This window comes from Fibroporia radiculosa (genome assembly GCF_000313525.1).
Source record: "Fibroporia radiculosa TFFH 294 genomic supercontigs, scaffold5844, whole genome shotgun sequence".
NCBI classification, from domain to species: domain Eukaryota; kingdom Fungi; phylum Basidiomycota; class Agaricomycetes; order Polyporales; family Fibroporiaceae; genus Fibroporia; species Fibroporia radiculosa.
Genome location: NW_012133429.1, coordinates 48127 through 72013, shown reverse-complemented (window position 1 = coordinate 72013; position 23887 = coordinate 48127). Strand labels below are relative to the sequence as shown.

The 23887-nt window shown below is 54.1% G+C and overlaps 11 protein-coding genes across 11 annotated transcripts; 5 read left to right on the top strand and 6 right to left on the bottom strand.

Moving 5' to 3' along the window:
- Window positions 1–646: 646 nt before the first annotated feature.
- Window positions 647–1111, bottom strand: FIBRA_06051 (uncharacterized protein; the record flags this gene model as incomplete). Its single annotated transcript, XM_012327793.1, has 1 exon — window positions 647–1111. The coding sequence occupies one exon, from the start codon at window positions 1109–1111 to the stop codon at window positions 647–649; it is 465 nt and encodes a 154-aa protein (XP_012183183.1).
- A 1356-nt stretch (window positions 1112–2467) lies between these two features.
- On the bottom strand, window positions 2468–3311 carry FIBRA_06050 (uncharacterized protein; the record flags this gene model as incomplete). The annotated part of the gene is made up of 3 exons (XM_012327792.1): window positions 2468–2960; window positions 3021–3178; window positions 3228–3311. 3 exons carry the CDS (start codon window positions 3309–3311, stop codon window positions 2468–2470), a joined length of 735 nt encoding a protein of 244 aa, XP_012183182.1.
- A 280-nt stretch (window positions 3312–3591) lies between these two features.
- On the top strand, window positions 3592–4526 carry FIBRA_06049 (uncharacterized protein; the record flags this gene model as incomplete). Its single annotated transcript, XM_012327791.1, has 3 exons — window positions 3592–4125; window positions 4190–4333; window positions 4392–4526. The coding sequence occupies 3 exons, from the start codon at window positions 3592–3594 to the stop codon at window positions 4524–4526; spliced, it is 813 nt and encodes a 270-aa protein (XP_012183181.1).
- A 222-nt stretch (window positions 4527–4748) lies between these two features.
- Window positions 4749–6112, bottom strand: FIBRA_06048 (uncharacterized protein; the record flags this gene model as incomplete). Its single annotated transcript, XM_012327790.1, has 5 exons — window positions 4749–5003; window positions 5057–5375; window positions 5427–5464; window positions 5532–5816; window positions 5876–6112. 5 exons carry the CDS (start codon window positions 6110–6112, stop codon window positions 4749–4751), a joined length of 1134 nt encoding a protein of 377 aa, XP_012183180.1.
- Window positions 6113–6812: 700 nt separating this feature from the next.
- On the top strand, window positions 6813–8418 carry FIBRA_06047 (uncharacterized protein; the record flags this gene model as incomplete). The annotated part of the gene is made up of 3 exons (XM_012327789.1): window positions 6813–7034; window positions 7101–7718; window positions 7774–8418. The coding sequence occupies 3 exons, from the start codon at window positions 6813–6815 to the stop codon at window positions 8416–8418; spliced, it is 1485 nt and encodes a 494-aa protein (XP_012183179.1).
- Window positions 8419–8954: 536 nt separating this feature from the next.
- Window positions 8955–10873, bottom strand: FIBRA_06046 (uncharacterized protein; the record flags this gene model as incomplete). Its single annotated transcript, XM_012327788.1, has 6 exons — window positions 8955–9518; window positions 9676–9747; window positions 9803–9900; window positions 9990–10510; window positions 10571–10677; window positions 10772–10873. The coding sequence occupies 6 exons, from the start codon at window positions 10871–10873 to the stop codon at window positions 8955–8957; spliced, it is 1464 nt and encodes a 487-aa protein (XP_012183178.1).
- A 2557-nt stretch (window positions 10874–13430) lies between these two features.
- On the top strand, window positions 13431–14172 carry FIBRA_06045 (uncharacterized protein; the record flags this gene model as incomplete). Its single annotated transcript, XM_012327787.1, has 4 exons — window positions 13431–13720; window positions 13780–13846; window positions 13902–14049; window positions 14105–14172. The coding sequence occupies 4 exons, from the start codon at window positions 13431–13433 to the stop codon at window positions 14170–14172; spliced, it is 573 nt and encodes a 190-aa protein (XP_012183177.1).
- A 351-nt stretch (window positions 14173–14523) lies between these two features.
- FIBRA_06044 (uncharacterized protein) lies at window positions 14524–15988 on the top strand (the record flags this gene model as incomplete). Its single annotated transcript, XM_012327786.1, has 7 exons — window positions 14524–14901; window positions 14978–15232; window positions 15299–15404; window positions 15460–15603; window positions 15659–15715; window positions 15769–15832; window positions 15898–15988. 7 exons carry the CDS (start codon window positions 14524–14526, stop codon window positions 15986–15988), a joined length of 1095 nt encoding a protein of 364 aa, XP_012183176.1.
- Window positions 15989–16168: 180 nt separating this feature from the next.
- FIBRA_06043 (uncharacterized protein) lies at window positions 16169–17587 on the bottom strand (the record flags this gene model as incomplete). Its single annotated transcript, XM_012327785.1, has 4 exons — window positions 16169–16378; window positions 16450–16608; window positions 16662–16751; window positions 16808–17587. 4 exons carry the CDS (start codon window positions 17585–17587, stop codon window positions 16169–16171), a joined length of 1239 nt encoding a protein of 412 aa, XP_012183175.1.
- An 867-nt stretch (window positions 17588–18454) lies between these two features.
- On the bottom strand, window positions 18455–19093 carry FIBRA_06042 (uncharacterized protein; the record flags this gene model as incomplete). The annotated part of the gene is made up of 1 exon (XM_012327784.1): window positions 18455–19093. The coding sequence occupies one exon, from the start codon at window positions 19091–19093 to the stop codon at window positions 18455–18457; it is 639 nt and encodes a 212-aa protein (XP_012183174.1).
- Window positions 19094–20758: 1665 nt separating this feature from the next.
- FIBRA_06041 (uncharacterized protein) lies at window positions 20759–23373 on the top strand (the record flags this gene model as incomplete). The annotated part of the gene is made up of 7 exons (XM_012327783.1): window positions 20759–20889; window positions 20958–20974; window positions 21037–21590; window positions 21643–22079; window positions 22132–22628; window positions 22818–22948; window positions 23068–23373. The coding sequence occupies 7 exons, from the start codon at window positions 20759–20761 to the stop codon at window positions 23371–23373; spliced, it is 2073 nt and encodes a 690-aa protein (XP_012183173.1).
- Window positions 23374–23887: the final 514 nt, after the last annotated feature.

Below are 23887 nucleotides of genomic sequence, written 5' to 3'. Positions count from 1 at the left end.
CCGCCCCGCCCCTGATCCGCCGCCGCCGCCGACGACGGTTGGCGATGTCGTGGTCTCCTTTGTCGGCAGCAGCACTCGTCCATCACGGCGTGCAATCTCCGGGCCCTCCTCTCTTCCTCTTTCTTTTTCTTTTTTCTCTTTTGCCGACATGCCCGCGCACTAGCAGGCCTCCGTCCGCCCGAGAGCACGCGCGGTTACGTACAGCGAGACGTGCCCCGCGACCAGCGCCCCGACTGGGCGCTCCCTCGCAGGCACGCCGGTACGTCACCCCCCACGTCCCCGTCACCTAATCCTGCTTGCGTGTGCGGATCCCGCCTCTCAGGATTATATTTGGCAAGCGGCGCAGATCAGCACAACAACACCTGGCCCAGACCGCACCCAGCAGCGGACCCCGCCCACCCTCGCACCCCTCGTCGCGATCCTCCCCATCCTCCCCCGCCGCTTTGGGCTGTGGCGCCCCCGGACTGCCTGGTTCACGCTCCCTCAAGAGCGTAACGTCGGTGGATCTAGTCCTTCGATTGTGTCGGCATACCAAAGGCCATGTTCACTGGCAGGACGTCCAGCCCCCTGCAGAGTGCGTTACATCTACCCTGAAGCACCCCACACGGGCCACTCACCGGCGAGCAATGTCCGTCATTGTATGGTGTTAGAACGGACCCCGCTTTAGAATCTGTTCAATGAGCCGCTGACCTTGCGAGAGCTGCCCGTGCAGTGGGACATCCGAGGTCGCGGAGAGCCTGTGGGGTGCCGATGCCTCCCAAAGCCATTCCGGTACGGACACACCTTTACGCATCACGGCCCGTCCGAGTGGAACTGATGATGGTGTTGTGATTTGGCGGGCTGGCCAAGCAAACCAGGCGCACTTTCTTATGGTGGTCGTCGCCGAAAACAGGTACGTCGTGCGTTCCTTCGGGCTGATCTTCAGAATCCTGCCAATGACCGGCGTAAAATCCATGTCGAGTACCTGTTCCCCACCCGCCTCGGCACCCCCTCGTGTGCTCCAGGTGGCGGCGGCGTCGGGGGCGGGCATGGCGAGATGGAGGTCAGAAGGAAAAGTGGGCGCATACGATGGTCGATTCGATTGGCCATGCGGTTCGGCACGCTCAGGCATCATTGCCTCCTCGACGCCTCCGTCTATGGCGGCGAGGACGAGTACTGGTGCCGCGCAGTGTAAAAGCAACGAGTTGAAGATATAATTCGTGTCCGTTCAGAGTGCAAGGCGTGCGAAGTGACCTCAGCCCAGCCGGTGGCGTCAAAGTTTTAGGATCGGAATATGACGGTCTAGGCCGTCTGGCGAGATAAATCTCAGCTATAGGCGTGTGCAACCTCGACATCAGAGAGAAACGAGCCTCTCGGATTTCATGATCGCCTGTAGCAGCCTCCGTGGAACCTTCGAAGTCACGTTCAGTCGAGTCTCGACTCCGGAAGATGCTCAATGCTATCGCCTCGTTGTGGTAAATCGGCTGCATCAGCCATGCAATTCTTTCCCTCACACGCTTGCAAGGCAGTATGCAGTACGTCACCAACTACGTTCCCTCGGTAGTCGTGAGGTAATCCTGCTTGCGTGCTCATATACACATCCCAGGCGTTGCGATTGGCGCTCACCGAGGCGATACGACATGCATGACTCCATGAGATTCCTTGCCGCGTACGGCCCCCGCCTGCGACAAGGAGAACATAATTCTCCGAACCTGATGAGGGAGGACGCGCTGAGGATGGAGTTGAGTCATCGAGAAGCAGGCGACGCGGTCTGGATTCCAGATGAGATGTCTCTGAATAGCACAGGTTCTCGACGGCATAAGCGTCTCTCGCGGGAGGACATGATGGAAGCTCAGAACAGGGATATGACGTCCCCTTCAACAATAGCACTATAGCGTGTGCACATGGAATGGCCTCGAATGCGCGTCGAGAACAGGGTCGTACGGGCCATTGCGATTGGGAAGAACGCAGTCTCGATTGTGTCGAAAACACCAACACATCGATGCAGTGGACAATCCAAAGGCAGTAGTGTCAGCAATGGACGAGCGGGTTTGCAACTCCGCGCACAAGCGACGCCTTCGCACAAGATCCGAGGAGTCACCTCGCCAATGGCCCTGCAGAAGATGGAGCTTTAGGCACAGCAGGGAGATCTCCCAGACACCGCCGTCCGCTCGATCGCCTCTCCCGGACAGCTTAACGGCAAGCAGAATCCAGCGGCCGCCGCTTCCCCATTCACCGCCTTCTGCAGTGATGAGTAGCTTCATCTCCGCCGTCGGGCAAGTCAGCTATATTTCTGATCGGTTCAGCCTTCAGGGACAAGTCTTCTAGCGCACGCAAAGAACGAAATGGAATCCTGATTTATGGGGAACAATGAAGTGATGGAAGTAGAAGGAGCACCATGGACAACCTACCCCTGCCGGATGCCAATCTGCGTTCTAGCCCCATCTACACCAAACATAGTCCACGGCCACTTGCCTCAGTCTCGCCCCTACCGCGCGCCAGGCCGCTCGCGGCGTGCATTGTCCTCCCATCGCCTCCGGTCGCGCTCCCTCTCGCGCATGCGTTCCTCCTCACCATACTGCATAGACCCGCGCGCAGGAGGCGTCCGCGAACGGCTGTACCTGCTGCGGTCGTACGACCTGTTCCGTCGCCGAGGCACGGGCGAGCGCGAGCGCGAGACGCGCCGGTGCTCGCTGCGGTCATCGTCGTCGTCATGCCCAAATCCACGCCCCCGCTCACGGCCGCGATCTCGCTCGCGCTTTGCCCGCCGGCGCTCCTTCCGCGCACGCCTCTCCTCCTTCTCTTTCCGACGCTCCTCTTTCCGACGCCGCCGCTCTTCCTTCTCGGGATCTTGAGATGGCGACATGGACGCGGACGCAGGCACTGCGGCGGGCTTGGGCGTCACGCCGATCGCGTTGGCACCTGTCCCGGGAGCACCAGTGGTGTTTGGTACACCGGGTTTCTGGCCAGTGGCGAAGCCTCTGGTAGAATGACGGAGTTAGCACATGAGAAAACTGACTTGCAAAGACGCGGATACTCACAATGCCGCTGCCAGAGCCTCAGCCTCGGCCTCCTTGACCTTGCGTATCTCCTCGTCCCGCTCCTGCTGCGATAGTGCCTGGTCTCTGTTGTACCAGTGGATGTCTTTGTTCTTCTGCCAGCGACCGGTAGGCGCGTTGATACTGTGACCGAGGTAGTTCTAAGACTAGTTGAGCCGGCAGAGGAAGGGTAGGTATATTACCGCCTACCTCGCGATCTTTGTCCGCTGAGACGTCTGACCACTTAAATTCGGCCTGTCCTCCTCGGGTGCCGCCTCTGACTGGTTCAAACATGACAGGAAATTACAAGCAAAGGAGAGAGCAGATAAATGAGCGGGCACAAGAGACACGGGACGAGAACCGTCAAGACTCCAAGTCCGAACCGAGTGTAAGATGTTTGCGCATGTTGTGCAGCAGCTTCTGATTGCGCGATGTGCAAACAAACGCTGTGGCTGGAGAAGATCTGCGCCGAATCTGCTTGAGTCCGCTTCCGATTGTCCTCGGTGGACTTATCCGACTTCGGCTCTGATTCTCTCTGTGCATTGAAGCTACTCATAGAGCTCTCCAATAATTCATGTCTTTCATGTTTCCTCCCCCTAGTCTTCCGCTCCCGGGCGAAATCTTGCTCATCACCGATGAGCTCGCCTCGCCCGCCGACTTCCTCCTCCACCGCAGTCTCAGCACACACCTCAAAGAAAGCAAACTCTCTTATGCAATTATACTCTCAGTTTCTGAGAGCCTAGCACGATGGAAAGCCGTCGCCGGACGCTCGGTCGGTCGCATTCCTTCCCCACTCGCACTGAACGCTGACTATCGCTGCTCGAAGGGTGTAAACCTTGCGCAACTCCTTTCCTCGGGAGCACTGACGCTACTTGAGTACACTTCAGAGGAGCCCTTTGCCATGCCGGATGCGGGTGCAGATCCCGGCGTGCCGCTGAAGGCGCTCCTGGGCAGGCTGCGGGACACGCTGGTGCAGCGGCGAGGGGGAGAGACCCCAGAGGCGCGGACACTCGTCATCCTGGAGGATATCGCGGCGCTGGAGTGGATCGGTACGCCTCTCCTGGACCTCAGCCGGTTCGCACGCGCGCTGTGCGCGACGTGCCGGCAGGTGTGTGATTCGTTCTGTCCCTACTCGTCTGCACCGTAACACCGTAACATATGTGGCCTCATAGTTTAATGCGGCACTGATTGTGCGTCATCACGTCGTCACGCCTGGAGAGCCGGACGACCTCCTGCGGCTCTTAATGCAGCTGTGTACTTACCACATGGATGTGCTGCCTCTGTCTAGCGGGAGGAGCGGGGCGGTCAGCGGCCAGGTGGGGTCTTTTCCTTGTTTTCTTCGCCTTCTATGTGCTCATTTGTTCACAATCTTAGGTCGCATTGCATGCGGGTCCTTCGGCGATCGATCCTCCTTTCCGTTTGATCTCACGGAGTGACGCTGTTCATTATAGACTGACAGATGCTGGGTCCGTGTTCTTTGATCGAGGAACGGGAGGGGGAGTGCTATGATGCTGCACCTTAGACATTGGACACGACCTCGAAGATCGAAAGTCCCATTTTCCTCAACATACACACAAAGAAATTACATGCTCCTTATTAAAGTATTATCCTAAACATATTTGTAGGCTGTAGAATTAATTCACGTTGGCGAAAGATACTGATGAAAAGTGAAATTATACCGCTAGCCTGATTTATACGATACAGGTGATCTTACGACAACCACAGGATCCGCTATGGCCTCGGAATGGGGGAATGGGACGTGGCAATATTTCCAAGCGTATCAAAAGCATGCTTTACTCCGTTCACAATATGACGAACCGGGCTCTCGTTAATCTCCACCAGGCGCGAGCGGAGCTTCCTACTATTCAGCGAAGACTGAATCGTGCCGAATCGCGCAACGACCTCATCGGCCGTCGGTCGCTTTGTAGGTTCGTCTTGTACCATGTCGTCTACGAGCGGCTGCATGAACTCCACCCCGTGGTATTTCTGGTTCAACCAGGCCGTCAATGAACGACCCAGAAGGAACACGATGCACGTACCTGCAGGAAATCCTCCCTAATCAGGTTCCCAACGTAGTACACATCCGTCGGGAACGGGTCCACCGGCTCGTTCGAGTTGCGAAATTCTGGTACCGACCGATCTCCTCCGTGAATCGGAACTTCGCGTGGAGGGCCGCTAGCAGGGTCATACCGCCGAGAGAGGCCGAAGTCGATGAAGTAGTACTTGGTCGGGCGCGCGGTGCGGGTGTGGTGTTTGGCTGGGTGTGTGAGGTCGCGCGACCAATCAATGAGGCGGGGGTGGTACATCTCGGGGAAAAGGGGTCGCGGGTCCATCATGATGTTGAGGTTCATGCAATCGCTAATGCCCCGTTGAATAAGTACGACAAACTCACATCCTCGTAGGACGTACCGATGAGCAACATGATGTTGGTGCATGAATTGCAGGCCCTTCAAAAAGTCAGCATATGATCAGTAGTCATATTCGTAAAAATTGGCTAAATTGCGAGTTCCTCACCTCGAATATCTGGCGGAAGAGCTCTGTTGTCTCACCTACAGTTTGCAAGGGAGGGCTATCATAGCGCCGCATGAGGGGCATCACCAGGATAACCATGCCATCCTCATCTGGGACATGAAGGACGTCATATATGGATATGCAATGGTTGTGAGGATCCGAAACTAGAGGCTCAGAAGAGAAGAACTGGCTAATTTCAACCTCATACGGATGTTCCGAGACAAGGATGCGCTTCAGCACTACCAGCGAGCCATCGGATGCCCGTGTGGCGTCGAGGAGGTGAGGAACCTGGACTCCGAAGTCTCATGTAAATACCGGCTTGGGCTACTGGAAGAGGTTGAACTTACCATGATAGCTTGGCCGTCATCACACTGCCAGAATGGCTTGTGTTTTTCCTTCCAGGAGGGAACCCAGTCCGGGCTATAGCGCGAACGCAACATATAGCCTTGCTCTTGTAGCCATCGTTGGTGATCTCGCCAGAAGTATTCCTCGGGCTGAAGCTCGCCTCTGTATTTTCCCTCAGGTCGATCAGGAAGAGTGGGTACCTTGTCTTGTGCAGGGGGTGGGGTGATGTCGCCAGCCATAAGAAGGAAAGGGATGAGTCGAAAGTGTTCTTGAATTCTCCGCAAGTTCCAGGCGAGGCTTTCAATCGAGATATCCCAGAAGAAGCCGACCTCTGAATGTAGCTTGAAAACGACAAAGGGCCAGAGTTTTAAGCCGTTGAGACACAGGCACCACTTGTATAGACATGTGCCATTTTCACGCCACCCACTGACGCAGAGAAGAAACGGCCTAGTTCAGGGGGTGCAATGGGGCTGCGTTCTCTGTGCGAGCGGTTGCAGTTTATGCTATATAGTTTTTGAGATGAGAGGGACCGAGAGATGTGGAGTCAATGGGCCAATGGTGTATTTTCATAGATCTCAGTGCCAAAATGTGCCACATTGTTGCCTCTGATATGATCTTCATCGACGCTGGGGCACGGCATCTCACAGCCCGCCTTGTCTTGCCAGCGTGGAGACTAGAAACGTCGACATTCTTCAGCAGTCTGTTGTCCTCGGTACTCAGGGTTGCTTAACAATAGAGTACAATCTCCTGATCGTCTTGAGGAAACCATTCGAGGCTCTACCACTACCTTGACCTTGCCATCATCGTATGTTCCCAGCAGAATCTGATATATCTCAGGACTGGTGCGCGTAATTTGTACTATCAACCGTAGTAGGGTGCTCCGTTAGATTTACCGCATTGTCTTGTTTAGACCACCTGTCTACGACCTAGGGATCAACTATGTTCCCAAATACACAGACCACCCGAGAACAGCTTCCACGTCGAACAGACAGTCTGGTAGCCTCCAAAGGCCCTTATTTTGTAGAAATTGAGGATGAATTACGCGACATCAAACGTGTTAATGCCCAGGGCCAGGAGGAGGACCTCAGGCTTGCACTCAGCCGGATGATCGCCAGGGTGGAGGAGCTCGTACGCCGTCTCTTCCTCTTCCCTGCTCTCCAGGTGTCCTCACAATGACATCGCTCTATCTCTTCATGCCCCAAACCATCATCTCCACATCGCTTCTAGACATCCATGTTGAAGGAGGCCTTCAAGGCGCAAACCGACCTCCAGACCGAAATCACCCTCTCCAAGTCGAACCTTCAGCTCGCACTAGCAAATAACGAGATGCTCGAGGATGCGCTGAAACGAGAAGGCGGTGGGCATGGTAAGGATATTGGGTGGCGACGCTGGAGCGCGAAAGAGCAGAAAGAGCGTGAAGCAGAGGAGGAACGACGTCGCAGCGTCGACAGCGCAGGTCCGCATGATACCGCACGCAACTCTCCCGCCCCGTATGCCTCGCCGATGCCGTCGTTAATGCCCAATACTGCTGTCACTTCACCACTTCCCTCCTCCGAGGGCCGCTTCTTTAAATTCCGCTTCGGCAATAGTAGTGCAACGACAAATAGCTTTCCGACTTCGCCGCGCCTGCCCAGTGCCAGTGGGAGCAAATCGCCAATCCCCAGCGCACAGCACTTAACCTCTGCGTCCTTGCCGTCGCTCATCCCAGCACGCGAGCATGAAAAGGAGATCGAGGAGCTGACTGTTGAACTCAAACGCGAACGTGAAGCACGCAAGACCATCGCCGCACAGAAGGATGCGCTCGAATCCGAACTCGAATCGCTTTCGCAAGCACTGTTTGAAGAGGTATGCTCACGGGGCAATTTATATCCTTGCGAATTGACTTCTCACATACCTACAGGCGAACAAGATGGTGTCCACCGAGCGTAAGAAGCTTGCGGAGACGGAGGATGAACTGAAAGAATTGCAAGCGGAGCGTGAAGCCCTCCGCAACGCCCTCCGCCTCGTTGAGCGTCAGAGCCATGGATATTCCAACGGCATAGACAGTACAATCGACGAGAATTCAGCCTCTGCTCTTGGACATGCGCATACTGGTTCGACATCATCTGCCCGAGCGGTTAAATCACCTCCCTCGACAAGATCCTCCTCTCCAATCTCACCAGATGCAGACGCAGACGCAGACACAGACTTGGAAACAGACCTGGAAGCAGACCCTGACGGTGAGACGGCTGATATGGATGAGGGGCCTGTCTCAGCGGGTACAATCATCGCATCATACATGCATCGGCCTCCGCCTCTGAACCTCGCACCTGCGGAGCCCTTGTTCCTTCCACCCTCCTCATCGCCTAAGGACCAAGAGCAATCCAGCACCACTTATGATACACAAACGACACATTCTGGGGCCCAATCGGCATTGAGATCGTCCTCACAGTCATCACTTGTCAAGCCATCGCCGAACACGGTCTCTCCAGAAGTTGGCGGCTACGTATATCCACTCATGCGTACGGGGTTTCTTCCAAGCGAAACGTCCCCTTGGGACGATTAATCTAGTCTTCTACGAGGGTATTTGGAGATTTATTGGTTGGTATGACGATCGTATGGTATAGTTCGTAGATTGTTGAACATATGCTCTGCAAATGCATTCTCCACTGTAATCATTACCGCAACTGAAGTGCTCAGCCAAATCTTGTGCGGTCATGCATTATTTACATTGATCATAGTAACATACTCGGGTACACGCAGAACGTGCGCATAATGCTGGTGGGCAAGTAGCAGTGCCAACTTCTGGAATGTAACCTACAGGCGGCAGCCAAAACAACAAGGTCGAAGCAGAAGGACAACAAAAGATATCGCTGGGAAATGATACAGGTAGGACGGAATGTAGCAATAATCAATAAGCAGTGTTAGGTCTGCATCCTCAAGAGGAAAGCGAGCAATTACTTTCCGCCGACCAGCTGCAGTCACACCGGCAAGAACAGCCATGCAAACAAAGAAATCAGGACCAACGGAACCACTGGGAGATATTCGTACCCATTTTTACCCTTCACCTCTCGTCTATCGGAGTCGCAATCTGTTGAACAATCACGCAGCGGCTTCTGACATGGTCACGTCCGCTAAAGCAGACTCATCCGCGGCAGGATCCGCTGGGGCATCCTCGTTCAACATCTCAGCTTCTCCATCAGCCTCTGCATCTGCATTTTCTGCGGGGGCAGACGGCTTCTCCTCTTTGACCGGCTCTTCTGCCTCTGCCTCTGCTTCCGCTTCCGCTTCTGCCTCCACCTCCGGCTCAGCCTCAGCCTCAGCCTCCCCCTCTTCCTCCGGCTCTGCCTTTGCGTCAGCATCAGCGTCGACTTCCATAGCATTCTCACTCGCGTCCACTTTCGCGGGCTCCTCGCTCTCCTGCTTGTCAATTGCCGCTACTCCGGCATCTGCCGCATCGGCGGCTTTCGCAGACGGGCTCGTGCCATTCGTCGTGGCCTTGGCGCCATCGGTGGCCGTGCCGTTGGCCTTGTTGGCATTGAGGATCTCGTGCCACCTATCGACGAGGGCCTTTGCACGCTCTCGGAACTTGAATTCCTTGTCTCGGGGAACTTTCTCCTCGGAGAGTGCATGGATATGGCGCATAACCTTGCCAATTTTCGAGAACTAAAAGAAAGGCCCGACGCGAGAGGTGTCAGCAATATTACCAATTGAAGTGGAATGTTGTCGCATAATTTGGAGAATTCCCGCGGTCCATCGCGGCGCGGACGAGGGATGCCAGCAAAGCAGCCGCGTGGTAGAGGGCATAAACAGGCAGACTTACTGAGAGATATTGAATATTCATGCTCTCGTATTTCTCTACTGTCGTGAATAAGGCATCCAATCCAGGCATGTCCTACAGGAAACATAAGATAGCGCTAGGAGACACGATGGGGGATATAATGACTCACCTCCTCTTTGGGGACGGCCTTGCCATTCAAAAACGCCTTCTGAAGCTTATGTCTCCAATCCCTGACCTTCTGCGCTTCAGGATCGCCATTGAGAGCTGCTAAAGACGTATAAAATTCAATAATGATCAGCAGATGTCACAGATTCAACGTATGGAGAGCCAGCGTTATCAATGGAGGTCTGACTTACCATCGCCGTCCTCTTCTCCTTCCTTTTCGCGTTTGGCTTTTTTGGCAGGCGGCGGGGAAATCTGCTTGCTAGGACCCACATCATCATCTTCACCCTCAGCGCCACCCTCGTCCTCAGACTCAATCATGGTCTTTGATTTGATCCCGTTCTTCTTCGCTTTCGTACTCCCTGCTCTTTTTCTGCTGGCGGGTTCGACAGACTCCTTCTTAGGCTTCGGCTTTGCCTTAGGTTTCGGCGGCGCGGCATCAGACTCGCGTTTTCGTTTTCTCGACTTGGCCTTCTTCTCTTCTCCATCGTCTGCCTCTTCCTCACCATCGCTCTCCAGCTGATCGATCTCTGCATTCGCCTCCTCTTCAGCGGCCTCCACTCGCATGGCTTCTCTCTCTTCTTCCCATTTCGTGGGATCGAGGGCGATGCGATAACCTTGCAACAGGTCACCGGACCGCTTGTATGGCTCGTTAATGTAAGCCTCGATTTCGTGACGTTGCAATTTGGATATGTCCTTGGGCACTATCCAGGCACTGTTGGTAAGATGAGATCAACGACGTCAACTCTTATCACCGAGCAGTTGGAATACACACTAGTCACCCGCAGGGAAGAAACGAACACAATACCAGTTCCCCTTCTTCGTCTTTGCGTTTGGCCGCTCGCTTTGAACGTTCTCAGGAACCGTGTCAGGATCGACAACCTAAGTGCCACCAAAAGATATCATGTAAGCCATGATGGGAGAACCAAACGGTATATGGTCCTCCAAACTCAACGACGTTCGAACAGTCACTCACCATACCAGGCCATGGAGGATATCCCCGCACTTTGGCGAGCACGACGTCACGAACATCGTAGGATTGCTCCTTCGTCTGGGTTTTTGCAGCCTTCTTACTCATATTTTGATGTGAGCACGGCGAAGGAAGCAAAAACAGCGCGAGGGAGAGGGGGATAAAGGCGCGCGCACAAGCCGAGCGAGACTTGCAGTGAGTTGATGGTCAACGAAAGGTTGAACCCCTGCTCGGCATTTTCCGGCATGAGTCGCCCGTGCGACATTTGACCCCGGTGGGTCCGTGCGTCTGAGCATCCGGCATAGAGTTGCAACTCAGATTCGAATCTTCATTCGGATTTCGAACTACCTATACACACAGGAGCAGTAAGACCAACATCGTACGCATAACTGCATGGACGTTACAGCGACAGGTCCTCTCTCTTCCTCAACCGCAATGATTCCTAGCAGCAAGACAATGTGAGAGTGCGCCCGTCGAACGCACTCGGGGAGACTCGGGTCAAAATGGTCCAAGCTGCCCGGCGAAGGCGGGAAAGTATTGAGAATTTGAATCAAGGAACGCTTGACGATGTATAGATCGAATTAGCCAGTAGCGTCCGTCCTAAACCCCAAGCCACGCACCCTTGCTAGATTACGGCAGCGTGCAAAACAGGAACGAATGCCGTGGGGGACTGCGAAGATAAGAAGGCTAGATGATGCATCGTGGCCTACGCACTTTGGATTTTGCCTGTATGGTTATAACTCGAAAATGATAGCGAACAGCCCTATCCAGCCGGAGCGAGCACATGAGTCCGTCGACCGTCGATGCAATCGCAGTCGGGTTCGTCTTCAGTGTGTACACCGACGTCGCAGCAGACGCCCGGCGCACATCAATGCGCGAGCAAAGCATTCGGTAGTGAAATGCAGTCATTGTCATCAATAGATACTGCAATGCTAGATGTTAGCGCTTCTGGGAACAATTTTGAAATGCGGCACATTCGAACACGGGCACAACAAATCATGGCGGACTAGAGTGAAAGAATTCAGCGGAGTACTCTCATCCTCCAAACATTGCAAGTGGTACCAGAACGCACATACTACGCCTGACCGAAGGACACCAATCAAAAGGACTGAATATATGCGGTTCAAGAAGCATGGTGTTGTTACTGTGGAGCTTGGATGGATTCAGCCATTAAATCCGGAATAAACAGCTAAGTATGACACAAACGTGGGGTATTCAACACACTTCGCGGCACAGTATGCTTAAGATTTTGGGCTGTAGCCCGACCATCTACACGTAAATTGTTCCGAGACCCGGGTTGGTGGCTGCCCAGGAACCGACTGTCGCATACAGAGGATTTTTGATATATATATCGACAGACGTAAATGTTGAAGACAAAGGCCAGCGTTGAACGCTGCGTCTTGAATTATCGATCCGCAAAGGAATAATGTCAGTGTGGATCTACTTCGTGTCCACTGAGCGCATTCTGCGACGCGCAACTCGAGATGTCGAACATCCAGAAGTAAGCTATTGTGGTTGAGCCTTCGTGAAGAGGAATCAACCCCAGAGCTACGGACAAGGCCCTCAGAAAGAACTGTCGAGAACGTCGAGGTTGGTCCTAGAGCCGTGACAATCGCGATCCGGTGACCGTAACGGAGTTGCGATTGGGATCGTTGGGCCAGCGGGCAAATTGCTCTCAGACACTAACCTCAGTGTTCGACAAATTTCCTCGAAGTTACTACTTGCAAACGGTGAAGAGCTTTCTGTCCCCGAGTCATTTCAAACATTACACTGAAGGACAGTGGCAGTGCCGCAGCCTTGGCAGCATTCTCATGTCGCGTCAATATTTTCCATGCACGCTCACTGCAGTTGTGCAGTTGCTGGAACACATACGGCGCGAGTAGTCCATAACCAACATTTGTTCTCCCATCTTCTGATCTGGTTTCCCAAATACTCCGCCTAGGCCGATTGATTGCCTGCAAGACTGCATTATGCATATCTGCTGGCCCATCGGAGAAATGATCGCACACCTAGGCGGGTGTGAACGTGATGCATGTTTAGATCCAACACCGTGACACAACCGGGACACAAAGCATTCTTGACGATGATGCATATGTGTTACACTACTCTGCTGTTTCTGTCGTCGCTGTGCATTCTTACTGACGGTCTGGTCGGTACGTTAAGATGCTCTTTCCCTGCCAATAGCGAGACATGCATTGATAATACTCAGGGCTTCTCACGCATCTCCGTTTGCTCTCACCGTACTGCTCGCAGCAGCCGGAAACATTCATTGCTACCCCCCTATGGCATTATTCATATCATCATTCCCACCGCACATCTCACGGTTCCACGACACCGCGGCAACTTCTGAGAACGTAGCATCTAAATTGGCAGCTTGTGGTGTGCAGATGGCTCCGAGAGAGGAGGATCATTCTACATGCCGTCGGACTCCCAAGCTCTGTCTGAGAGAGTCGCAGTCTCGCATAGTCGCTGTCCAGCATGGCTCCAAGATGCTTACCACGGAGTATCGCACAGCACGCGGGAATCTCTCGGCGCCATATGCCTTATATCGAGATGGCATCCACTGCGTTTCATTGCTCTTGCCTCCCAATATAAGGACTCCTTGAGACCCTGACAGCGAATACCACCTCCCTCCCACGTCTTTCCTCCCCAGCCCTCAAGCAATATGCCTCCTCCACCGAAACCGAAGCCACCACACAAGATGGTCTTGACGGCTAACAGCCTCCGGAACACTACATTCTCGGTCGGAAACGATACGTTTTACTACGAGGTCGTCACTCGTTTCTGGCACCCAAATCTTACAAGAATCATCAAACACGATTTTGAGACGCGGGAGCTAACACCTCTAGCCGAAATCGAAGGCTTGCAAACAAAGGAGCCGAGGGTACGATTTGGTGGCGAGAAGGGTGACTGGATGTCTGCCTCTGATTTCGTCAAGTTTGAACCCGACGCTAAGTATGCATCTTTTTCACTGTCATGCTATTGATGGATGATTAATGGATTTGGGGTTTTAGGGGAGGGGCGTTTGCCACGGATGCCGGCGTTCAATATAAATGGAAGATCACCAAGGGCAATTTCCAGGTGTGTGTAATCTTGGATGTTGTTGAATATTCCTTGACGAGAATCACATGTATAGCTCGTACGAGCCGATGATCCAGAAGAAAAATCGCTGGTGGACTTCCATCCGCACAAGCGGCACTTCTGGATCTTCCGCATGTCGAAGCACGCATTCCTCGAGATCAAGCCTGAGCCAGAAGTACTAGAGGTTCTGGAACGGCTCATTGGTGAATTGCAATCTTCGAGTGACAATCTGCAGGCGGCTGACATGTCACATTCCAGTGAGTTACCTCCTTGTGGAGAGAAGACGGAGAGATGCGGGCTTGCAAGTCAAGTTCAAGCGCTCTTGAAATCATTTATTGTTTTGTGCTGCAGTCGTCGTTCTTTTCTCATTTCGCTACATTCTTTTGGTGGTTTAGTTAGAACTTGACCGTATATGTTATATCACTGGCATGCTATCAATAGACAAGCTCGAGCTCTTCCTAATATCCGACGCTCATCCTCATTACTTTCACACCGAAATTGTGGTCAAAGGTAAATACCCTGCGGTGAAAAGCATCGATGCAAGCGGAATGCGAGATTGCGTCATCGATGTTATTCAGTTATGAGTGCTAGTATTATAAAGCGATCGAGGTGCAATGACTCATATAAAGCCGAGGCAATATACTCAACGCTACTCGTAGCATCGTTCGACGCTGATCATGGCAGCTAATTTCTCTAGCGTCCCCGTTTTGGATTACAGCCTCGTAGCCAACCCAGAACGCAGAGCAGAATTCATCTCTCAGCTGCAGCACGCAGTCATCAATGTAGGATTCCTGTATCTATCCAATCCTCCTGTCGCCCAGGAAGACATCCAAGCTATGATCGATTATGCGCCCCGACTCTTCGATCTCCCTCAGGAGGCAAAGGAGAAGATCCGCATGGTCAACTCGGAACACTTCTTTGGCTACTCGAGATTTGGCACCGAATTCACAAAGGGCAAAACGGACCAACGGGAGCAGTTTGACTTTGCGACGCCATTCGAGAATCGTTGGAAGCCGGGCGAACCGGAATACGTGCGACTCTGGGGACCTGCTCAGGTAGGTACGATAGATTCATACGCACGTCGTGGTTTGTATATATGCACTCTGACATATTGCCGCACGGCGCGCATAGTGGCCCGAGGAGGAAGTTATACCGGGATTCAAGGCGACCATGTTGCGATACCTTGCGCAGGTGGAGACGCTTAGCTATGAATTCATCGGGCTATTGGCAGAGGCGCTTGGCCTTCACCCAGAGATTATGAAAGCATTCTACGAGACGGATGGCCCGACGCAGCACCGAGCAAAGGTTGTCAAATACCCAGTGCCAACTGATTCATCCTCCGATCAAGGAGTGGGACCGCACTTCGATGGTGGCTTTTTGACTTTCGTAAGTTTGAGTGGCCGGTTCGCCTGGCCTTGCTGTGGTCCCCTGACAGTATGGCCCCGTCGATAGTTGCTCCAAGCGTCACCACATCGGGGCTTGCAAGTACAAAACCTTGCAGGTAAATGGATTGACGCACCGCCCATCCCAGGAACATTTGTTGTGAACATAGGCAAAGGTAACATTATGCTTGCTGTCTCCCTCCGGTTCTTGGTCTCATCAGCGGTGACCAGCATTGGAGACCGTTACACAAGGTATTGCTCGTGCGACCTCCCATCGGGTGCTGTCTCCTGCGAAGGGCTCAACGCCTCGGTACTCGATACCCTTCTTCCAGAACATCGCCCAGAAACTATCGATTAAGGATGTGACTCTTGAATGTACGATGCTTGCTGTTGCGCTTCATTACATGTCCCGAATATTTTCTGCCCACAGTTAGCCCCGAGATACTCAAATTAAAAGAGCAGCGTGGGGCACTTGGGGCCATTGACTGTGAGTATACTGTCGGTGGTGGCGAGAGAACTGCATTCTCACCTGGTATCTAGCCGTAAATTATGCGGAATATGGGCAGCTGCCTACTGGGCAGGTTAACTTGATTGGTCGCATCAAGTAGGTACACGGCAATGGAAACGATGACCTGTAGGCTCACAAATGTGTTTAATCTCGTGTCACAGGAGTCACCCAGACGTCGCAGAACGACATTACCCAGACCTGTTCAAACAGTTCTTCCCTCAAGGTCTACCAGCCCAAGGCAGCGCATACTAATTTGTAGTGGCAGTCCTCATCGCAGATAAATGTCACCAGAATGAGAGGGACTGGCTTGCGCAGTTGAGAGAAGTATGATCATTGATTGTAACGAATTCCACCAGAGATGCGGTTGTAACATACATTATACAGTCCACTAGGATATTCATAAACCCCAGTGGGGTCTGCGTTCATAGGCACTCAACGTATGGCAAGGCATAGACCCTCGACTGCAATGTTTGCCTGCCAGATCCCGAGGCGGCGGACGAGGCGGAGCATCGCAGGTGCAGGCCATACGAGCACGAACGAAACGGGAACGATCACGACAAGCAGAAGCGACAACAGAATGGTGATACCTGGCTTGATGACCAGGAAGTAGAAAAGCGCCTGGTATGATGTCGAATCGGTAAACTACGACATTCGGACAAGGAGACACGTTAGTACACGCCATCCTGGATGCATAGTGGCGTGAGGAAACGCACCATGGCGTACGCATTGCGATAGAATGATTTTTCTGGAATCGCGGTGAGGCCCAACTCGATCTCGGCTGGGGTGGGTGCACGGAGCCGAACGAAGATGGGAAGAGGTGGGTTGGGTCTAGAATAGGCGAGGGGGCCGTGGAATGTAGTCTGGAGGGCAAGCTGGAAAGCGGCATGGGCAAATCGGGGTGCGGGGATTATACAAAGGAACTAACCTCACCCCGGGAGAGCAGCCGGGCACCGATAAGATCAAGGAAGCATAGCACGGCACCCACAGGCAGGGCCATGAGAGTAGTAGTGCCGGCCTACGATGAATATGAGTGGATAGTCTAGGGCCAGATGTGCAGAGCGAGATGCGTACTACAGTGAACACGAAGAGATAGACCCATGCTAAAAGGGCGTAAGGGAAGTTGACGACGAGAAGGTGGAACAGAGCAGCATAGTATGCTCGTTTGCCCATGGGGCGATAATACCGCTGCCATCGAGTTCGCCACGAGAGCCCTCGATGCCTGTTCAACTGCTGGCTGGCAAGATCTGCGACAAATGCGCGCTGCTCGTCGTCCAAAGGTCTTGAGCGTCGTAGAGTGGGCGAATCCAGTACACCCTCGTCATCGTCACTGTGGTCCCGTCCGTCCTCCGCAGGTCCCGGCTCCTCACAATCCGGGTCGACCTCACAATCATGCTCGGGGTTGAATGCGGATAGGAGTGTCTGCGCGAGGGACGGAGCCACAGAGACCGTTGAGCGTACGGTGCTCGTTATCGAGAGCGTGCGCTGCCGCCTTGGGACAAGCCCTGAGGGCAGACGGGTAGAGCTCCGAGGCGATGATGTGGACGGGTGCAACAACGGGGTTGTCTCTGTCGCATCGTTGTCGCGGTCGTCTGCATCGGATAGGTGGTGCAACGAGGGCGATAGAGCTTCGTATTCGGTGCCGCCGCCGGGGGCAATAGTAAGGTGCGAAGCATGGTCTTGCGCTTGATCGAGCGTGCGACGACGGCGCCCCGAGCGTGTTGCGCGTGAGCGCCGTTCCTGCGATGGATAGGGAGGTGGGGGGTCGTGTACAGGGGGTGTGGTAGACAAGACTACAATAGGAGGCGAGGGTAAGTCGGGGGCAGCATCGCCCAGTGGATCGGCGACCGACATGGTCGTTGCAGAACATGCGCGACTGAGGCATCGAGATAGGCACTCGCAGGCACACTGAGGCGCTGTGCATTCTGTACCATACTGTTCCCCTAAGCCTGGCAAGACACTATAGCCAAGTGGTTACGGCGACAGATTCGAATGTTCACCAGGATTTGAACCTCCTATCTGTTCCTCTTTGAGGGCGCAGGTTCAAATCCTGCTGGTGTCGTTTTCTTTCTTCTTCATCTTTGCGAACTATAACACTGTTCTCTCTTTCATTGCAATGATTCTTTTCTTGTGAGAGAATATTAAAGTAAGCTTCCAAATTGACTACAGTCATTACAATCACTACCGTCGAGTTCAAATTCATCCCTAGACCTCTTGACTGACCACTGCGAAGTTATTTACATGAATGTTATCTTGATGGCAACATGCACATTTATGACTGATAGTAGTAATCAGAATTCCTTAGAGTTCAAATTGGAGGTTCTGGATCAATGTAGCAAGCCGATGATACAATCCACCTCAGATTTGTACAAGGGCCTGCGCCCCGGGAATCCAACAATTTATAGTTGTTGCCGCCATTAACAATACCAGATATTGCACATGTACTACCCAAGACAATCCAGAACTCCAATTCTAAAGACCCTCTGTAACGTCGGATTTCGAGCCCATTTATCTCTAAGCTAGATGATCACCACAACATCGATTATGATAGTACATTTATTCTCAATATATCATTCCTTTCTTTGCCGAATTAATGGCTGCATTGAATTCTTCCTCTTGCTCCCAGCAACACCAAAATCTGCATACTAGCTATTGCAATTTGAATATTGATGAACCTAGTCGAAATCTGCTGTGGCCCGAAAACCGGCTCCAGTAAATCAATCATGGCTTCCTCGTAGTTTTCTCCGGCCACGATTTCTTCACTCGTTCGAGGAAACCCACATAGAGCTTGTCGTCAATCCGAAAATCTTGCCGTAGCATTGTGTCCTCAACATACCACATGAATTGCATGGTGCACTCGAGGATAGGTTTCATCAAGCTGTCCCGATGCTTGCGTTGATCACGCTGGGTAGCGGAAGTATTACCAGAAAATTCGAGCCAGATGAGGGCATCAAAGCGTTCCCAGAACGTACGCTCAGCATCGTATCGTTTGGGAAAGAGATCCGTCAATATGTCCTGCATATGGCAATCTTTGGAGCGCTTTGCCCTCGACCAGAAGAAATGCTTGTGTTCTCCATGTCGGAAATCCACAGATACTGCCTCTCTTCGTCGAATACTAATAGTAGTGTCCAAATGACGAAGCTGGTAAAAGAGCTCGTTCGTCAACTCGATACGAAAATGCTTGACGAGAGCGACAAGCTCAAGACGCAAAGGGGCAGCTTTGACCTCAGCTATGTAGTCCTGAAGAGGCTCCGGCAGTTCCTTCAAGTCGAGGCCGTGGAGCTGGTAAGGAGTGGGAGAATAAGACGCTGCGGCGATGGGGAGATCTGTTACTGGTGGGGTGTTGCTACGACTGGTCATAGCAGCAAAGCCAATGGCGATGGAAACGCAAGAAGATGGAGGAACGAGAGGCAAGAATAACTGTGTCGCAACGCTCAATGCGAGCCGAAGGGGGGTGGTGGATGGGTATATAGATATCGACCAAGGCAGGGGTTTTCGCCTTTTATCGTTGATTCAAAATGTGGATGGCAGGGCGCGCTATGCAGGAAACTCATACTCAGACAAGGGTCGTCCTCCTGCCACAATCCATACCACCGAATGCGTCGGACTCAAAAGCTTTCGCACGGACTCGGGCGTGGTCTCGAAAAGGTTTGGACAAGGGGATCAGTCAAAACGGGGCGGAATTTCCATCAAGTTCTAATATAGGCGCACCATTTTACAACATGCTGGCGCCGACCGTTTGTAATGCGGGTATAAATTGCATACCGACCGGGGCATTGGTTGCAGCGGGTCTAAATTCTGCTCGCTCGCAGGGAATACACCACAAAGTGCTCACTTAGAACTAAGATGAGGGGCGAGCGACATGGTGGGTCAAGACAAGGAATGGTCGGTGGACAGACAATGTCGAGTGAGGCTTATATACTTGGGGAGCTGTGACGTGGGTGAAGCCACAGGCCAGTCGATCGATCCGTATATGGGAATTGCATTTCCACATATGGCTGTGGCGGCATCGAAGGTCGGTCGGTGGGGACGACGTCATGTGTGTCGCTGGGTGCTTCCGACGTTTGCGCCGCGGGGTTGGCCAGTGACCAGGTTCAGATCTAGGCTGGACAATTCTCATGTGATCAGGGTCAACGCTCGAATCAATGGGAGAAGGGGAGAAGCGCACGTTGTGGCACGGATGGGCGAACTTACGCCTTCTCCTGCGCAGTCATGATGTGACTTCTGGAGCCACCGCCCAGCTGTCCCGGCGTGGTCCCATACACTTTTATTTCGCGGGCTCAGTAGGGTCCATCGTAGCGAGCAGTGCTGGATCCTGGTCCGCACTGCGCAACAGTGCTGTCGTTCTCTCGTTGCGCAGCCGTCGACCACTGGGCGATGCCTCACTTATGATATCAAACTGCCCAGACCGCGGGTCGCCGCATTGTCGCACGGCGCCAGCTCCATCCTGCTATCGAGTCGGAACCGTCTATCCATTTGCGGTAGCCACAACGGGTCCTGCTGTCCTCGCGGGCGCGCATCGCGGATACGATGTCTGTGTCCCTGGGCAAGCAGTGTCGAGTGTGGAAGTCAATTGTCTAGGCAGAGTCATTATTTTGCGCATGGCTGCGCCGCTTTGAGTCAGGATGAGCAGAGCGAGCAAAGTAAAGCGTCGCAGCCGCCGCCGGACGCCGGGCACGAGGCGGACGTAGTACGGCGCCACCCCCGAAGAGGCTAGGCGCCCTGCGAGCGCCGGGCATATTAGGCGGTCCACGTTCCCAGACACGTCCCCCAGCGGTCTCCAGTACGACTGTGAGCCTGCGCTGACGCGTCTGCCCCTGCGCCCTCCCGCCGTCCACACCCACACCCCAGCCCTGCCGTAGAGTTTGCCGACGAGTGCTTTGGCCCATCCCACACTCGTATAAGCCCAGCTCGTCCCCGGGCCCGAATCCCATCCCTTCTCGTCTTTCTCCCGTACCACAATTCCCCCGTCTGTAGCACTCGCAGCATTGGATCTGCTGCCCGCGCGAATACCTACACACTTCCATGGACGTTCTCAAGTCTCTCGTGCAGCCCCTCGTCGGCGGCGGCGGAGGCTCGTCGATGATTGACGGCGTCAAACTCGTCGTCCTCGGTGGCACCGTAGAAACAGCTCGGCGTATGGCTAGCTCTGGATGGTACGTCTCAGCGTCTCTTCATATATGCCTGCCCTCACCGTGTGCTCGTGTAATGTACATGCATCCAGGTCACATTTCATCAACTGTGAGTGCCCCTCCCCCCGCAGCAGCAGCTCGCCCCATTACTGACCCGTGCCCCCTTCACAGCCTTCTTCCTCACAGCCCACTTTTCTGAAGAGGACTACCCGTACGACTGGCTGATGCTCTGGCTCTCGCGCCGGCCTGAGTGGCAGCGCTCTCGTGAGTTTGAGACAACCACCCGCACGTCTAGCCACGGTTGGGGCTCCGGGGTCGCCGACAACTCGTTCGGTGAGGAAGAGGAGGAGGGTGAAGAAACGCCCGGAAAAGTGAAGACCCGTGTCGTCTTCCAGCCTACGACCAACACGACGCACACCATCTACTACAAAGGTCACTGGCTTCGTGTAAAGCGTGGGAGGAAACACGATGGCAGTGGCTGTGAGATGCTCTCTATTAGCGTCGTCGCTCGCAGCAATTCCATCCTGAAGCAGCTCGTGCTTCAAGCTAAGAAGGAGTACGAGGCCGAGGCGGTCCACAGAATACAGATCTATTTCGCCGACTCGCATGGGTGCTGGCGCTGGACAGACTCCAGACACAAGCGGCCAATGTCGTCCATTGTGTTGAACCCAGGTGTCAAAGAGATGCTTCTGGCCGACACGAAAGACTTTCTCAAGTCGGAAAAGGTACGCATCGCATCTTGTTGTACGCGTCTTCTGCTGACCATGTGCGCCATAGTGGTATGCCGACCGTGGCATCCCCTTCCGTCGAGGATATCTGCTGTATGGTGTGCCGGGGTCGGGCAAGAGCTCATTGATCCATGCGATCGCGGGAGAGTTGATGCTGGACATCTATGTCGTGTCTTTGTCGTCGTCGTGGATAAACGACAGCACACTGACTACGCTGATGGGCCGTGTGCCAGCGAGATGCATAGTATTGCTAGAGGATCTCGACGCAGCTTTCACCAGGAGCACATCGAGAGACAAAGAGTCAACAGGTAGCCCAGACGGTAGCGAGAACAGTAGCTCGACAACAGAGACGACAGAGCCGCAGACACGTCATAGCAGTTCTAGGCGGCATAAGGAGCACCTGTCCGATGTTAACACTCTCAGTCTAAGTGGCTTGTTAAATGCGCTCGATGGCGTTGCGGCATCCGAGGGCCGTATTCTGTTTGCGTGAGTGGGTACCTGCTCACCTGCTTGACCACCTGCTGATGCTTTTGTATAGGACCACGAACCATCTTGAGCGACTTGACCCAGCACTGTCGCGTCCTGGTCGTATGGACGTCTGGGTAGAGTTTAAGAATGCGTCCAAATGGCAAGCTGAGCTCCTGTTCCGCAACTTCTTCCCATCGACAGATGAAGACAACGTTGTGATCGAGGGTGACCTTGAAGGCATTGAGCTGCCCACGCCGCCGTCCCCGTCGGGCGAGTCGTCCTCGACGTTCTCATCGTTATTCTCGCTGCCATCGACACCTACGGCGTCGCTTGGTTCGTTGTCATCCGTGCCATCGACGCCGGAGCGCTCGTCGCCTGCAGGAAAAGCTAGAACTGTGCGCATGGATGAATCACTGAAGAACCAGGCGTACCTCCCACCCCCTGTCGACGATGAGATTGCACAGCATTCGGCCAAGCCGCTCGACGGGGCTACCCTCGCTGCGTTGGCGAAGCAGTTTGCGGATTCCATCCCGGATGAGGAGTTCAGCGTGGCGGCGCTGCAAGGCTGTGAGTACACGTTCAGCGGCTGAGTTCTATTTTCTCTGCATGCTACCGCAGTCCTGCGTGGGCGAGCATCTGCTGTGGTGTAGGCGCGTACATGCTTCCTGCGGAGGACGGTGCATGGAGGCGGCTCGACACCGAGTACTAATGAGTTTTGTGCTGCCGGGTCCTGTGATTGCACGGGTGCCTGTATAGATCTGCTGAAGAACAAGTCGCGCCCCGAGGCGGCTGCGAGCGACGCGGCTGAGTGGGTGGTGAGCGAACGGGAGCTGAGGGAGCGGCTGAAGAAGGAGCGCGAGGCGCGAGAGCTCAAGGAAAAGCTAGAGGTGAGTTTTGCACAAATCGATTATCTGATGTGTTGCCATATCGGGCGTCGGCTGACGATGTTCCGATTTTCCGTCGCTGCCTTGGCTGCCGTGCGCCGTGCCGGCCGCGTCATGAATAGCGCGAAAAGAGACGCAAGGAGCTGCTGGTCAAAGAGAAGGAAAAGGCTGAGATGAAGAAAAAGGAGGAGGAGGAGGTGCAGCGCAGGCTCCTAGAGGAGAAGATCCGGGCAGAGGAGCGGGCCAAGCTGGAGGCGGAGAAGGCGGTCGCGGACGCGCTTGCGGCGGCGGAGGCTGACAAGGAGAACGGCACGCCCTCCGAGGATGGCCAGGGTAACGAGGAGAAGGACGGGCAGGACAGCGAAGGCGACGAGCAGACGCCCTCGGAGGGGCTGGTCTGGGTCGGAGTTGCTGAGGTGTCGACATGACTAGGAGCTGGTTCAGATTCTACAGCGGACTCTGGGGCACTGCCCGAGCTCGATGGTGTGGTACATGTTACTCGTACGGACACTCGCTGTGGCTTGGCCCCGGGCGCGTCGGGGGCGAGGCCACCCGTCCCCGTCGCTGCAGACTCTAGATGTTTGGCGCGGAGACACGCAGGTGGCTTTGCGCTGCTGCACCCGGTGTTCCAGTACTGCTTGCTTCACCTGTATGTTCTCTTGCAGATCGCCCTCTTCGGAGGAGGTCGACGCGGTCGTTGAGCGGTGACGCTGTCATTCGCTGCACGCGCGTTTTGGTTGGGTTGTTATTGCTCGTCCCCTTCGTGTTGCATACTTACCGTTCCGAATGAGATATCACTGTGAGCTCTGCTATGTGGATTTGGGAAGGGAGATCTGTGATTGTGCGCTGAGATGAGCATCGGGCGCACAGGCGCGTACCATGAAATTGAGATGAATTTTGCACGCTGCCGCGGGACGCCTGGGCACAGCCGCCGTCCGCGGT